This window comes from Lepisosteus platostomus, chromosome 4, assembly GCF_059453375.1.
Source record: "Lepisosteus platostomus isolate fLepPlt1 chromosome 4, fLepPlt1.hap1, whole genome shotgun sequence".
NCBI lineage: Eukaryota > Metazoa > Chordata > Actinopteri > Semionotiformes > Lepisosteidae > Lepisosteus > Lepisosteus platostomus.
The window spans coordinates 75438897-75453772 of NC_142614.1; the positions used below are offsets into that span (position 1 = coordinate 75438897).

General features: G+C 44.8%; 1 protein-coding gene across 10 annotated transcripts in view; it reads right to left on the minus strand.

Moving 5' to 3' along the window:
- mctp1a (multiple C2 domains, transmembrane 1a) overlaps positions 1–14876 on the minus strand; it is a 197432-nt gene that overhangs the window by 135106 nt on the left and 47450 nt on the right. For 8 of the 10 annotated variants that reach the window (XR_015936135.1, XM_088630700.1, XM_088630701.1 and 5 more), the window contains exon 2: positions 9930–10044. Coding sequence is in view for 9 of the 10 variants with exons in the window: in XM_088630700.1 (XP_088486826.1) it covers positions 9930–10044 (115 nt within the window). In the remaining variant the exon portion in view is untranslated. Of the gene's footprint in view, positions 1–9929; positions 10045–10699; positions 11317–14175; positions 14496–14876 lie in introns of those variants that run through there. The other 2 variants (XM_088630705.1, XM_088630706.1) reach the window with 2 other exon arrangements.

Genomic DNA, 14876 nt, shown 5'->3' on the forward strand with positions numbered 1-14876 from the left:
AAAAAGTGATTCTACTTTGCAAGGCAGTAGCTTCCATCGTACAATGAAAGGAAATTGCAAACCCTGAATCTGCTGGTTGGGTAAAAGGCTTGTGCAACATTGATGCTTGTGTTTTACTGTATATGCTACAGGGACCAACATGTTAATGTGCTGCAGTCGGGATTGTTCTTTCACTAGAAATCTCAGAACATGTTTCTCCAACCCCAAATATATATATAGAATGAGCCTGAACTTTGCAAAAGCTTAATTAAAGCACATCTGTCTGAAACATGAGCCCCGGAGAGCTGAGGCTGCAGTCAAGACAGTTTAAGGAAGCAGGATTCAGAGCTTCTAACTGGGAGACTGTGGGTCTGAATCCCAACTGAGACACTGTTGTTGAACCCTGGACCTAGTACCTTCCCCGAACTGATACAGTACAATGACCATTAATGGGTGTAAATGTCAGTTGCTTTGGACGAAAGTGTCAACCAAATAAATATAATACAGATATACAGACCCTGCTGTGTTACTGACTGTGAACAAACAGCAGTGGTCCGGGACTGGCTGTGTCAGAAGGCCTTGGGACCAGCAGCTGGGACGGGACGTCCACACTTTCTCACCTGTGACAGAGAGGCCTGACCCTGCCAGCAGAAAGACCAGAATCCCTCGGCCAGCCCCAGTATCTTGAACCTGCCCGGTGTCATCACCCCCATTAGCAGGTGTGTGAGGAGCTGGGCTGGTCAGCAACCCCTACAGTCCACTGACAAGTCCGCACAGGGTCTGGGAGGGATCAAGGGCCACAGAGGAGCGAGAGGTGACCTGCCCTGCCCCTGATGGACGCGACGACACGAGAACATCAGAGTGTCAAAGAGTAAAGAGAGAAAGACAGGCATCCATGCAGAGAGCAGCGGATCTGGACATGTAGTAAGAAGCCTGGAGTCTCTGACTGGAGTGGGGGTGTTTTATTCTGGATAAAAGATGTCAAGATTCAGAGGAGGTTCTGGGGAAGAGAACAGAGCAATTAATCAAGCTGATGTTCTTTAAATAACGATTTCTTTCCAAGCTGCCCTCCCTCAGTCTAATGCAATTTTCTTATTCTGGTCTGAATATTGAACTGCCATTCTAATACGAGATAAATCACAGAAGGTGCAAAAGGAACTATTAGGTGAATATTTTTCTCATGAGAAATGGCACTAATCAATTTGAGTTGTCAAAATCTTTTGAAGGAGTAAGAGCAATAGCATATCTTAAAACTTTTAATTTCTAATGAGAAAAACTCAACTGAGATGTGTTTTCATACAGATCGTTGGACGAACAATTGGTTCAATTTAGACCTTTTACTGTGTTAAAGAAAACGAATTGCAGGTGGCTTGTGCACATACTGTACAGTATGGAGCTTACTGTGATGACAGCTTATTGCACCCAAAGGTTGACCTAGAATAAATTGCTATGGAGTAGATTGAGAGCCTGGCTCATGTTATTGTTCTTGATTGATTGTTGTTTGACAGCACCTCAATAATTTGGGGTTAGGGTTAGGGGACTGGAATCTTCTCATTATGCATTACTGCAGTTTACTTGCAGTTTACTCTGCTTTCACCACACTACTTTGAACCTAATCTCGTGACATTGCTCAATACCATTCTGTCTTTCTGGTCAGGATACTGGAGAGAGAATGCACTGTGGTGGAAACCAATCCCAAGTACAGTACATCACTACTGGGAAAGTGAGTATCTCGAGATGACTGAGCAGGACACTGTGGGAGTACACACCTGTGAGCACAGGTAGCAAGCACATCCGTATGATCCACAGCAGACTATACTAAACAAAACTGAGTGGCTGGGCGTTTAAATCTCCCTTCCTTCCTTTCAGACTTCCTTTTCCCCAGTGGGAAATGTGCAGGTAAAAAGAGGTAACAAAATACATTATAAAGGACATTTACCACAACATGAATCCACTCACAAATAAAAAACATACATGCACAAGTTTAAAAAAATAAACTGCTGTCAATTTGTCTCAAAGGCTGTTAGAATGTATCATGATCAGTAACATTATCGTTACGATACACTAAGGGGCATTTTCATTCATAACTGGAGGATGCAGCAGACAGTCCTGCATCAATAATGCCTGTTCCAACAGTTGTTCAGCTCTTTATTTGTGGGCCCAGAGGCAGACGCAATGTTACATCAATAAACACGAGCACAGCTCCAGACATCCAGCACACACACAAATGAACAAGCAGGTACAAGTAAGTATATCCGAGCCATGACTCGACCTCAGCTCAGGCTGAACTTGTGGTAGCAGTGCCCAGGTGCTCGAATGGAAAACGCTGATGTGCAGTCTCATGCACTTGAAAGTTACTGAAAGGCGCTATATTCACACAGGGGTGGGAAGAAGACACAGACAGGATTGTGTGCTGCGGGACCTTCCACAGATGCGATGATGGCGGCGAGTCCTGCCTCCTGCTGCTTGAAACTCTATCACCACAACGACGCACTGGAAGTACTACAGTAGCTGTCTAGCAGTGGAATCACATATTGTTTCTCACCTGTTGTACCGTCACAGAGAAAGTAAACAAAGGCTGCCCTCTCGTCACGTAACAGCACCATGAGCTCGCGCAGACTGGCGACACCAGTGTGACGGCTGACCTGCACTGTGTATCCTATCGCCCCGTCTCACCCTATTCACCCCCACCTGCGGCAGCCTGCGGGGGAACAATCCCTCTGACACAGAACGAGCGGGAGATGCCTTCATCCTGTCGCACTTATCTGCTCTTTCTTTTCAACCAGGATCCAGCTTGTACAACTTGTGCAACTCCAGTGAAGTTTAATGACCAATTTTGCTACATTCCAATACTACACAGCAGAAAGAAAGGGAATTGGAGGATGCTGTATTATACTGCATACACACAAACAACGTGTTCACTACAAAGACTTTCCTCACAGGAGATTTCCAACAAACATGGCACAGATGCTTTTTGGTTAGGACTACTGCTTCCTCAGCTGGTGCATGTTTTAATTTTTCAGCAGATCAGCCTTTTCACCAAATCCTACAATCAGATGAACATTGGCAACACAGTGTGACCTGCAATCAATACCTGCAGCTTTGAAATCCAGATGAATTTGCATAATTAGTCGCACAGATTGAATTAGTGAGGAAATGCACAGTAATCAGATTACAGAAAATCAAAACCACACTCTGTTCAAGAAAATGATTATTCCCCCTCCCCCACCCCCAACATGGCCTCAATATGTCAAGATCTTCTATAAAACTAAGAAGAGTGACAGAGTTCAATTTCACACTATCTCAGTGACTACTGTGACTACAGGAAATCCCTGCTTCATGTGTTCATTGTTTTTAAATTAAACTGAACTCTTGTTTTCAGTGTATTGCCTGGATGAAGTTCTCTCCTACGTAAAGTAGAAACAGACTGCTGTATGCAGCAAATGTAGTTTATAATATCAGGAAGCTGGCAGGGGAGAGACTGGGAGTGAGAGATGGGGACAGAGAAAGTTCACTATTCTGTACAGTGCTCAGTCTAACAAAATATGGGCAAACAGGTTCCAAAATAAATAAGGTGGCTAAAGACAGGGGCTCTTTGACCACATCAAATCTCACAATGACTTAAAACAGTGCCGCACCTAAACAGGGCTTAGTGGGGCAAAATCTCCTCTGGTACAAACCAAACCCTGATTATCGAAGGGCATCAACCAAAGAGCCCCATGAAACCCTTTATATACCAAAACCCTTGTGAGATCATACCCATGTGAGAATGTGTTTTCTAACCCTTCCCCAGTTATCCAATTACGTAACTTATATTCACCCGATGTGTCTATTTACAGAGATGAGAGGTCTGTGCTGGCTCTAGAGCAGATCGTCTGAAACTGCCGTCTTTCCTGAACCTGCCTGCCATATATGGGCAGAGCAAACGTGGTACAATGCCTTGCACCCACACAATTTTGTCCCTGACAAAAGGCAGCTGTTGGGCACATCCAGGGAGTCCTGGATTTCTGGAGAAACCCACACGTGCACAAAGAGGTTTATATCTGATGATACACTGGGGTACAATGCTGATGTATTAAACAGCACATATGCACAGCTGTCACACAATATTACATAGGCAAAAAGAGCAGGTTATACAGCACACTGTGGTTGATTTAATTCTGTTTGTCTGTCTGTCCATTCTTTCATTCAGCTTTTCTACATTCTTATCGACCTGCCCTGTCTAGATCAACAGATAAAAGAAGCACATCTTGTAACAGTCAAAATAATTTTACAGTTGCAAAAATGATATTTTGTCAAAAAATCAGCTATTAAGATCATCTTGATACTGGAAATACAGGAATGCAAGGACTTATTATAATAAAGTCTCACTGATGGACAGAGGATGCTGGCCCTTGATCTGAGGAATCAGAAGACCTCTGTTGTACAGTACCTCCGAGCTGCGCATTTCTCAGTAAATTAATAACCTCCTAACCCACACAGGTAATTCCTGGCCATCCAATCTGCACAAGCCGTGACACTCACTGACAGCTGTATCCCAGAAGCCCTCCCTTCCCTTTGCTTGTGTAGGCCGGGTTTCCTCTTACTGTGCTCCTGTCAGCAGCATGTCAGACACAAAAGGAAGGCAGCAGTTCATCAGATAGGTACGGGCAGACCTACTGTACACAGGTGCAACTAGCTGCAGCAGGTGGTCTATAGCAGTCAGAGGGTGAATGAGGATTTCAGTTACTATGGCAAGGGTAGAGACTGATTACTGGAAGAGACTCTGTAACAAAAGCACTGTAAACCATCTGCCCCGTATTAAAGAAACAGGAGACAGTCCTTTTTGCTTTTAGAAAGAGTTCTGTTTTTTTTGAGGACATTAAAAAAGGTTTTCTGATCACCGTAATACAGTATCTCTCACGAGGAAATCCTTGGTGCATCAGCTGGAATCAATTACAGTAATTCCTGACTTTCCTGTATTTTCCAATGAATCCCAAAGCACTTTACATATAGCAGGAATGAGCTGTGAGAATCGGGTTACACCAGGGTACGTCAGTCAGGAAGGTCTTAAAGATATCCAGGGATCTTGATAAAACAATGCATGAAAAGACAACTGTCCCCAGGACTGTATCTTTGTCAAAACGCAAAAGGGGGCGCTATCTCTGTTGTTCTTCAGCTCTGTATACACAAGGGCAGCCCACAGAATCATGTCAATCAGGCCACTGCCTCCTCACAATCTGCATTCAGTTTCACGACCGTCCACAATCAGAATCCAACCCTACGCAACTCCTGCAAAGGACCCACATTGTTCCTCATCAGACCAGTGCTCTCCAATTCCTGCAAACGCCGTGGCATTAACTAATCAACCAATCAGACCTTTCCTGCATCACCGCACCCACTACCTCCCGGAATACTTATGCCCTCACCACCTTCGCCTCAACGCTCAGTACTGGTTTTCACCAAGTGGAGCTCCTCAGCTCCGTCTTGAGATTTTCCTGTATTACTTGGCTTCCTGACCAGCGAGCCTGTCTTTGACCACGGCTCTTGAACTGCGGTTTGGATAAGTCCACTCGGACTTTCCTTCTAACTCCCCTAACTCTCTGGAGATCTACTGGATGAGTCACCACACAGGGTCCTATATTTCATCTGGCTAGTGTCGTAACAGGTAGAAGATCCACGCTCACTCGGCACAGTTAGTTAGATTTCCTTTAATTCAGATCCTACTTTTACTGGATGAGTCACCCACAACTTGATTGCAGGAGTCAGGGGGCGTTAAGTGGAGAGTGGTTTGTGGCGCCTGATAAATCTCTTTAAACTTCTTGATATCATCGGGATGCTTCCAGAATAAACAGGAGGCATCCCCTGATTTATGCCTGACATTGATAATTATGCAGGCAGGAGCAGAAGATTAAATGTGTGATTTGGACCCTTCAGTTCTTTACACTCGCCTGCACTGTACTGTTCTCCATTGGTGTTTCTCGAATGGGTTAATGGGGAAAATGCACGTGTATGGAAACATGTATTCATGATGCATATGGTCACCTCCACAATTACTTTATTAGTGGTTCAATAGAATCAATCAAATTGACATTTCTTAAATTATAAATGTATTCCCTGAAAAATAAAGTTTACATTTTAAATTTACACAATTACCCGCACCCCCCAGCAGAGCAAAACACTTAACTGGACTCCGCTGATCTGATGACGGTCCCAGAACACAGATGTTTCTGGCTCCTGGAGTTTGTTATACTTTCTGTACAGAACATACCCTCCCCTGGCAAGGACAACAGCACTGAGCCTTTTTCTGTCTGTTTTTACATTACAGAACACATTGCGAGGGATTCAATACCATTCCTTCAGACAGAATCCTTCCAGCTCCTTGATTCCTTCTGTCTGTACTTATGGAGAATCACTTCAATTCAAACCACAGGTTTTTTAATAGGGATTATGTCATAAATTTTGTTTTTGTTATCAATTAACCACTTTTTGGATTTTATTGTGTGCTTGAGGTCGTCGTCCTGGTAGAAGATCCACTTGCAGCCAAATTCAAGTCTCCTGGCAGTCGGCAACCAGGTTTTTAGATAAATAGTCCTGGTACCTGGTAGAGGTCATGATGCTGATGACCTTAAGGGGCCCATGATTGGGGAACCAGAACAGACCCATAACCATACAGTTTTTTACAGTAGGTATGATGTTCTTCTCTGCACACATCCTTCTTTCAAGGCTACCACTCACCCTTCGCAGGTGTGGCCAAAGAGCTCCATTTTCATCTCATTGGACTGGCATGAAGGTGGCGTCTAATTTTTTATTTGAACACCTTTTGACCACAAGATGCAACCAAGTTCTGTCATGTTCCTGCTGTGTGGAGGCTCTTTCCCAAAAGCTCCTCCTCATTGTGGGAGGAAAGACGACAACTGTTCCAGTGGTCTGAAACTTTTAAATGTCCTAAAAGTGCTACAGTATGTGGTGTAATTAGTTAATTCATTTTTTGTAACTCACCGAGAGATTAAATTAGGTAAACAACCATTTTCACTTGTGCATTCTTTGCCTCTCCCCATGGTGATGGATGACAAAGACATTTTAAATGTATGTTTCCTGATTTCTATAGTCCAGTGAAACTACGATCTATGAAAGACCTCACAATACTTCCTTAAGACTGAGACAAACACTAAAAATAGAATGTTATTGTGATTTAATTTTGTTTCATTGTATTTAGAAGGTGCCAATAATTTTGACGTGCTTTTGAGAACTAAAATTCTTGCTTTATAACACAAAATACTATTTCTCCAAGCAACTGCAATAAATACAAGAAATACAGTTTTTCCATATTTTTGAGCACAAAATACTGCCCGTTACCTGTGTTTATATTGTGTGGTCTGTTTTCCACGTCTTAATCAAGGGTGCCAACAATTCTAAGGTGACTGTATATACAGAACATGTGTGCATGTATAAATTCGTGATCTCCACCCCCTGATTTTTCTTCCTCTGTGAATGCCTGAGGGGGTTGAGGGGCTACTGAAATCCTCAGCTGCTGAGAAGACTGATCAGCGCTGCCGGTGTGGGTGCAAGGCATGACGCGGCTGAGGAAATCCCCCAGGCTCTCTCCCACCAGAGCCAGACAAACGCTGCGCTGGACCCCGCGGGCCTGTGGGCTGTCCTAAAACCAGGGTGTTTCTGGCTTCTGGCGATTCAGAAGGCCAATTAAAAGAAAATTCAATAAGCTCACGCCTGCCCCTTCTCTCCCTCCTTCACTTCCCACCCTTGCTGTAACTCGTGCACCAGAGCTGAAGCCCTTTTCCCCCCATTTCCACCTGCATTATTACTGATATCCAGCAACTACAGTAATGGAGACAAGTAGCTGGATTGTAGCAAATGGCTGCAGCGCATTTCCACTGTAACCTGGGAGCGTGAACATGGCTGGAGATTTGCTGATGTCCTGCATGAATCCAGGGAGAGTGGCCAAGAGCATCAGCCAAGCGCTGGAACTTTCCTTGGCAATGTGGGCGTTGTTGTCAAATGAACTATGACATATCAAATGAATCATACCTCTGCTCATACCTCCACAGCTGCCTACGTTCAGACATTTTAAAGAACTGCATCTGTTCGATATTTTATCACAGGAACCTGCCGCTCCGGAGTGTGAATGGAAGACGGTTCCAGGAATCACCCTGTTCCTCCCCTGCCTGTTTAACGAAAGCAGCCTGTTCTCTTCTCACCAGCACGTGGCAGCAGGACCCTGGCCTGCCAGATCACAGGGCCAAGGAGTGGTCACAGCCAGACCGACAGAGGGCACCTGCAGGCCCCTAGCTGCAGGCTGGACTGAAAGACAGTCTATCTCAAGTTTATTAAGCTGCAGTTTAATGAACCTGCACAGACAGTCATGGAGCCATGGAAGCATGGAACATGCCAGCCTGTTTGCTTTCCCATCACCGCAGCTTGTGCTGCAGGTAAAACTGCAGGGCAGCAGGATCTGTCATCTCCTCAACACCCCCACCGCAGGTCCAGGCATCACAGTGCCAGTGTGGACAATGAGCCCTACATGGCACTCCTGTCCACCGCCCTACAAAGGCTGGAGTCTCCGCCTCAGCAAACCCCATGAAAACCAAGGGAAAAGATGGTTCCTTGTGTTGTTGTTTTTTTAATTTTCATTCCATGCCACTATCACATGTGTATTTCCCAGGTTTTGGATAATAAAGGTCTTCTAACTCAATAGGTTCAGCTGGTTTATGATATTGCTACTGGCAGAGCTGGTCTTCAGCTTGGTTTCTGCAGGTGTGTTACGTTAAGGGCTAAAACGCTGGTGCCCGACCTGTCTCAGGAGAGGGTAAGGGTCTACAAACAGACAGGCTGCAGACAGACTGTTTCATGAGAGAAGCTCTTGAGTTCTAAAGCTCCAGCCAGTCCTGACGTAACATTTTGGAAACAAGCATGTCTGGTTACTTTTTTATTATTACTCCCTATGTCTTTCTTGTCTTCCTGATTAGCCCTCCCTACATATATGTTGTGTGTGAGAGATGGATTAAAAAGCAGGCATTATGCACTGCTGGAAATATGTTCAGACTATGATGGAGTTTCATGAAAAAAGACAAGGATAAAGCTCCATTGTGGGCATGGACACCATTCTTGTGTTTCTACACCTTCTAAACAGTACAGTATGAGCTCATTCTGATATTTGCACCTTGAACGATGCAAAGGGGTTGGCAAAGCATTCCAGTGATGCACAGAATACAATTAGCACCATGTCAATTTTTCTGGACAAAATCAAGCAATTGATAGGAATACAGAAGCTGGAAAACTAGCCGAAAAAAATCACCTTCCAGAAAAATAATTTGTATTTGACACACTGAAAATTGGAGACACATCAATCCTTCGAAACACGACAGGCTGATAATAATAATAATATCAACTTTTGTGTTACTTACATTTTATAGTATATTTATAGTACTTACAGTAAAAGGCAGGTTAGGTGCACTTACACATAAGATAAGATTACATTATTGGCCGTATACAGTACAATTTCTTGCATGAGGGATTTGTCTTTTCAAATACCCCAGCTTGCTCTCCATGAGACACACAGACAGGGAGAGAAGCTGGGGGTCAGAGCGCAGGGGCAGCCATTTATACGGCACCCCTGGAGCAGTTGGGGTTAAGGGCCTTGCTCAGGGGCCCAACGAAGTAGGATTCCTCTGCCGCAACCAGCAACCTTCCAGCCACAGGTGCAGATCCTTAGCCACAGTGCCACTGGTCCACCCCATCAAAAAAAGATTAATATGGACATTCTTCCATATCCATCTTTTTTATTTATAAACACATCATTTTCAATTGATCTAAATAGCTCACTTAAAAACCTCATCTGCAAGTAACTTCAGCATACTTCATCAGAAACACTGGGGTCACAGCTCATTAGCATGACTGGACCAGGGCTGGAGGATCTTTGCGGCCGTCACGAGAATGAGAGCACACCCTACCTCTTCTGTCCCGTATGGCCAAGTTCTGCCCCTTCTTCAGCACGATGTCCAGCTGGAACATTCCTAGATTCGCCCCTGATGGATCCGCATTACTTGGCCCAAATCTACCGATGCCCTGCAGGAGAAGAGAAGATGGGAAAATGCAGATTTCAGAATGAGGGGTTACATCACCGCCACCAGCCCACACGAGCCTCGCTACAGTCACGCAGCTGACGCAGCCAGAATCGTTTTCACTCTGGAATTCGAATGTTCCTGCTCTTCAAAGTCACCTGTCAGCTCAGGAGTGTGAACCAATGAAGACATTGACACCGACGCCCCCTGATGCCCAGTGATGCCCACTGACAGCCCCTGACGCTCAGACCGAGCTCCCGTGCCTCTGCTGGGTCTCAGGTGTTCCCTTGACCATGTGTGTTGTTACAAGCTAGAAGTGTAATAGATCAGTCCCTTAAGGTAATGAATCAATTATTACTTCTGTCACTGACAGAAACCAAAGAGGATTTAAATCACAGATGAGGACTAATGAGGCTTCAAGGACCTATGGGTCACACCTGCGTTTAATGCATCTTTCCATGCGAACTGTATGACTGAGTACAAGTGCTCACATGCTTTTACTTTGTTCCACACCCTTAACTGAGCCACAAAGCATCACTGTTTTCCCAGTTAGAGCCTATACACCACATATCACTAATCGGTAGGAAACAGTCAGGGGAGAAAGACAAGTTCGAACTGCCCTGCTGTTGACGCTGCCTGAGTGACTGAGTTAGACCGACCTCCTGTGTCCTGGACCCTGCTCCTATATCCCCACTCAGATCCAGCTTCCCGGCTCTGTGCCCTCTTCAGCGATGGAATCTGGTTCAGTGTCTGTAGGCTGCTGTCTGCAACAGAAGTACCTGGGGCTCCTGGCCAGCTTTAACACCTACAGTCCTGTCACCTCTTCCCACAGAATTCTGGAACAGCTGGTGGCAGCTCAATCACAGCCTCATCTCGCGTCTAATGAGCTCATCCAACCCTTTCATCTGGGTTCGGTTTAGACAGAGTCGCAGCACTGGAACAGCCTCATTAACACAGATAATGTTTTGCTTGTGGCTTCTGAGTGTGGGTCACTTACAGAATTTTCTCCTTCTGAATTTAACTGCAACTAAACAATAAGTGCAAATAACTGAGGAGTGATCCAAAAGAGAACTTCTTTACTGACTGCCTAAGATCTCTGCTTAAGTTCAGGTCCTGCAGTCCAAGGCCAAACTGAGAGATTAGTTCTTATGGGTAATGTGGGTCAGCAGAAAACATAACATAGAATGATTGACACTCAAAGACCAATAACTATAAAAGTGGCAGATGTTTCAATTACAAGACAGTAATATAGATTTACTATATTTATAGTGTGTAAACTATATAATTTAGTTTACACACTATATAACATGCGAAGACGTGATCTTAGTGACCTATGGCACTGTGTAAGAATAGTGAGGCGTTTCACGGGGGCTGTCAAGAATCTGTTTGCGTTGTTCTTCGACACAGCCCTCTTGCAGGGAACTCTGGAGCTCTCCCAGGCTGGCGCACCCGAGGGACGCGTCAAGATCGTAATCCCTCCTCTTAAGGGCGCTCCGGCTCTTTCATGCTGATTGCTGATAATGATTTCATGCACCTGCCCCTCCTTATTTAAGCTCCTCGCTACTCCGGGCTCTACATTGGAAGATGGACGCTGGAGGCCCGTCTAACATCAAGTCGCCCTACATCTGCGGCTTGAGGGCATAGGCCTCCTATCGGCGTCCTGGCCCAGCTGAGTCCGGGGCTCGGAGCGCCTGGTCTCGTCATCCTGTTTTAATTTCCCTGTCCCTGTACTGGATCCCGTTCCAGTTTTTAACTTTGTCTTGTTTTCGTCGCAGATGGATCAACCAGATTTGGACCGTGAACTTCGCTCTGGACTTTCCCCTGGACTGCCATGGCCACGCCCCCCCACGCTCCGGTTCACTGTTGTCATGCCCCCCCGTCTTTCAACCTGCCCTGATCCTCGTCGTCTCCTCCCCGTTCTCCTTTTCCACTCAATTCCAGATTATACCGTCTGCATAGGGTCCTGGACTTCTCCTACAAGACGAGCCCAACCAGACACAGAATCTGAGGTCGCTCAGCTCAGTGCTGGTTTTTTTAAGGCTGGCGGCTGATAGCTGCAAAAGCCAATGACAGGAGTCAGACAGATAATGTTAGAATATAGGAAAGGTTGTAAATGGGAGCACCTGACTGGGTGGCTTGTTCCAGACTCCCACACCCTTGGAATACAGCAGTGCCTCTTGCTCTCAGTTTAAAGTGCATTCCCTCAGAGTTTCTATGAATTTTAATGTTCATTCTGAAGTCCACTGGACTCACTTAGTCTTTGCCTTTAGGGGTTTTGAATGCTTGTAGCAGGTCCCCTTGTAGTCTTCTCTGTTCAAGACTAAAGAGATTCAGATCCTTCAGCCTGTCAGTGTAGGGCATTGCCGGAAGCCACAGGATGTATGGTTTCTCCTCTCTGTACTGAATCCAGAGTTGTAATATTGTTTTTATACCATGACGACAAAGCAGATCTGTCTTTCCACAAGACAAAGGGATTTTTGAAAGAAAAATGTAAAGCTATTATGCAGATACAACAGCAACACCTCGGGGGACAGTTTCCTGCATATGCCAGACAGATTACATAAGGATGCCACCAAATTTAGCAAACTGTCCATCTTACACATTCAGTACCTGATGTACCTTCACAGATTTCTGCACTGACACCCTTGCAGAACAACTGAAACTGCCTCCTTGCTCCAGAACCCCTTTACCCTGCTTCCACATCCCACAGGCTTGCAGGGAGAGTGCAGACTCCCTGTGGTGGACTCACCCTCACTGACTGCTCTGGCTGAGCAGCTGCGTGTCAGGAAGAAATCAGTATTTAAGAGAAGGCAAGCTCTGTGAGTTAGCCCCGCTCCTGCAGGGCTCTTCGAAACCTTCCAAAATAACTGGCTTGATGAGTCAGAGAGAATTCCAGCCAAACAGAGCAGGATTGGTGGTGCTTTAAGACATGATTGTGCACAGCACACCGTCTCAGGGTCGATAGGGATGGTGAACCGTGCTTCACACAATCAGAGGTGACAGAGGACCTAAAAAAAATCTCTAAACTGCCTGTCTGGACATTGGAGAGATTAAATGAAATATGCCATTAAGAAAAGCACCATCTCTCCTCCAGGAGAGTTATTGATAACCTTGTTAACAGGACATAATTTTCCTCTAGTTTAAGTGAATTACAGCACTTCTATTGCTCCTGTTGGTGTTTATGAAGTTAATTTTTCTGTACCCATTAATTAAATATCAGGGTGCACATGGGGATCGGTAGCTGAACTGTCTTCTCGCTCTGTTGTTTTATTTCCCCTTCGCAAATCAATGTGCACCAACCTAGAGATCATTTCACCCATTTAATCCACAGTTCTCTGAGTCCTGCAGTCCCATTTGTCTGGGGTAAAATGTTTTTAAAATTTCAAACTGGCCTCAAACAAGCATATCGGGAAGGCAAACATTCTTTCTCAATAGTCGTTTGGCAAGAGTCTATTCTCTCTATAGCAGTTTACAGAAATTATAACTGTACTGTTATAACTTTGTACTGTTGAATTATAATTACTGTACTATACTTTTCACATACAGGTTTTGAGACCAGTTGTTACAGCTGTTTGTTGTGGAAACAGGGGACCGTACTTTGATCAAAGCTACAATCAGCTCTGTTCCCATTTGGGATTTGAACCTGCAGTCTCCAGGTCTGGAGTCCCAGAACCTGAACCATTACTGTTAACTGGCTGTTGCAGTAAGTTGTGTAATTTGTTTGTTCCACTCCTACCAGCACCATCAGATGATATTTCCATGAAATAACACCTAATATTTACCTAGACCCTTCTGCAAAAGGCTCCATTCACTTCATGTTCAAACCAGACCTAAGGAGAAGTGCCAAATCCTGTGTTCACAACATTTGCAGACATAAATGTGTTTGCAATTAAAAAGAACATATAAATAAAAAATAGTTATCAGCATCCTCATAGAACAGCTGTAAATGATGCACTTCTCTATAGGAAACCAATACCCATTGAACTTGCTCCACATGCCAGTGTGTTCAGATTCGATCCTGTAGATAGGTGTAGCTTTTTCCCCTTCCCAGTCAGCAGCTGGGAGAATGATGGCTTAAAAGAACCCATTTAGTTGATGCATTAACTCAATTAAAAATTTGGGAAGCAGTTCCTACCTGCTCATTCATGAAGAAAGTCGTCAGAGCTGATCGGCATCGTGCACTGTCATGAGCTCAGCTGGTGTGATCTACACAAGCTATTCATTCGTGAAAGACAGCAGGCTGGGCCTCAGATCAAGAGCTTAGCTGAGGAGAGCGCTGCACTGCAACAAGTGGGCAGCTTCATTCACCCAGCACCAGGCCGACAGAGCTGCATGCAGCACACCTTTCCATTGGTGCAGAAGGCACCCATGCCTCACACTTCCGCAGATATGTGAGAGACGGAGACGTCCATCTTCACTTCCTTCAGGGTTTCGTAATGCACAAAGCGTGCTGAGTACTTCAATTCACACTCCTTTTCACTGTCGCCGAAAAATAACAAGAGAGCACCCACCCAGTCTGAATTATTTAGCTCATTTTTGGACTATATATTGTACAGTGTGTTTACTGTATTTGCTGAAGCAATTGAACAGGCTGACAGGTAGATGCAGGGCTCTATACCGAGGACCTGAGGCAGGCACTGCTGAAATACGCAGAAAATTGACGGTGTTTTCTTATTACCAGTGACTGGTGCTGAAAAAAGAGGGAAGAGAAGGCAGGAGACCCTCATCAGCAAGTGAATATATGTTTTTACATGTTACTTTAGCTTGAAAAACAATAACGGTGTATTGAAAATGTTTACAGCTTCCGAAAATGTTGAAGCCTTCTAAAAATAGGAA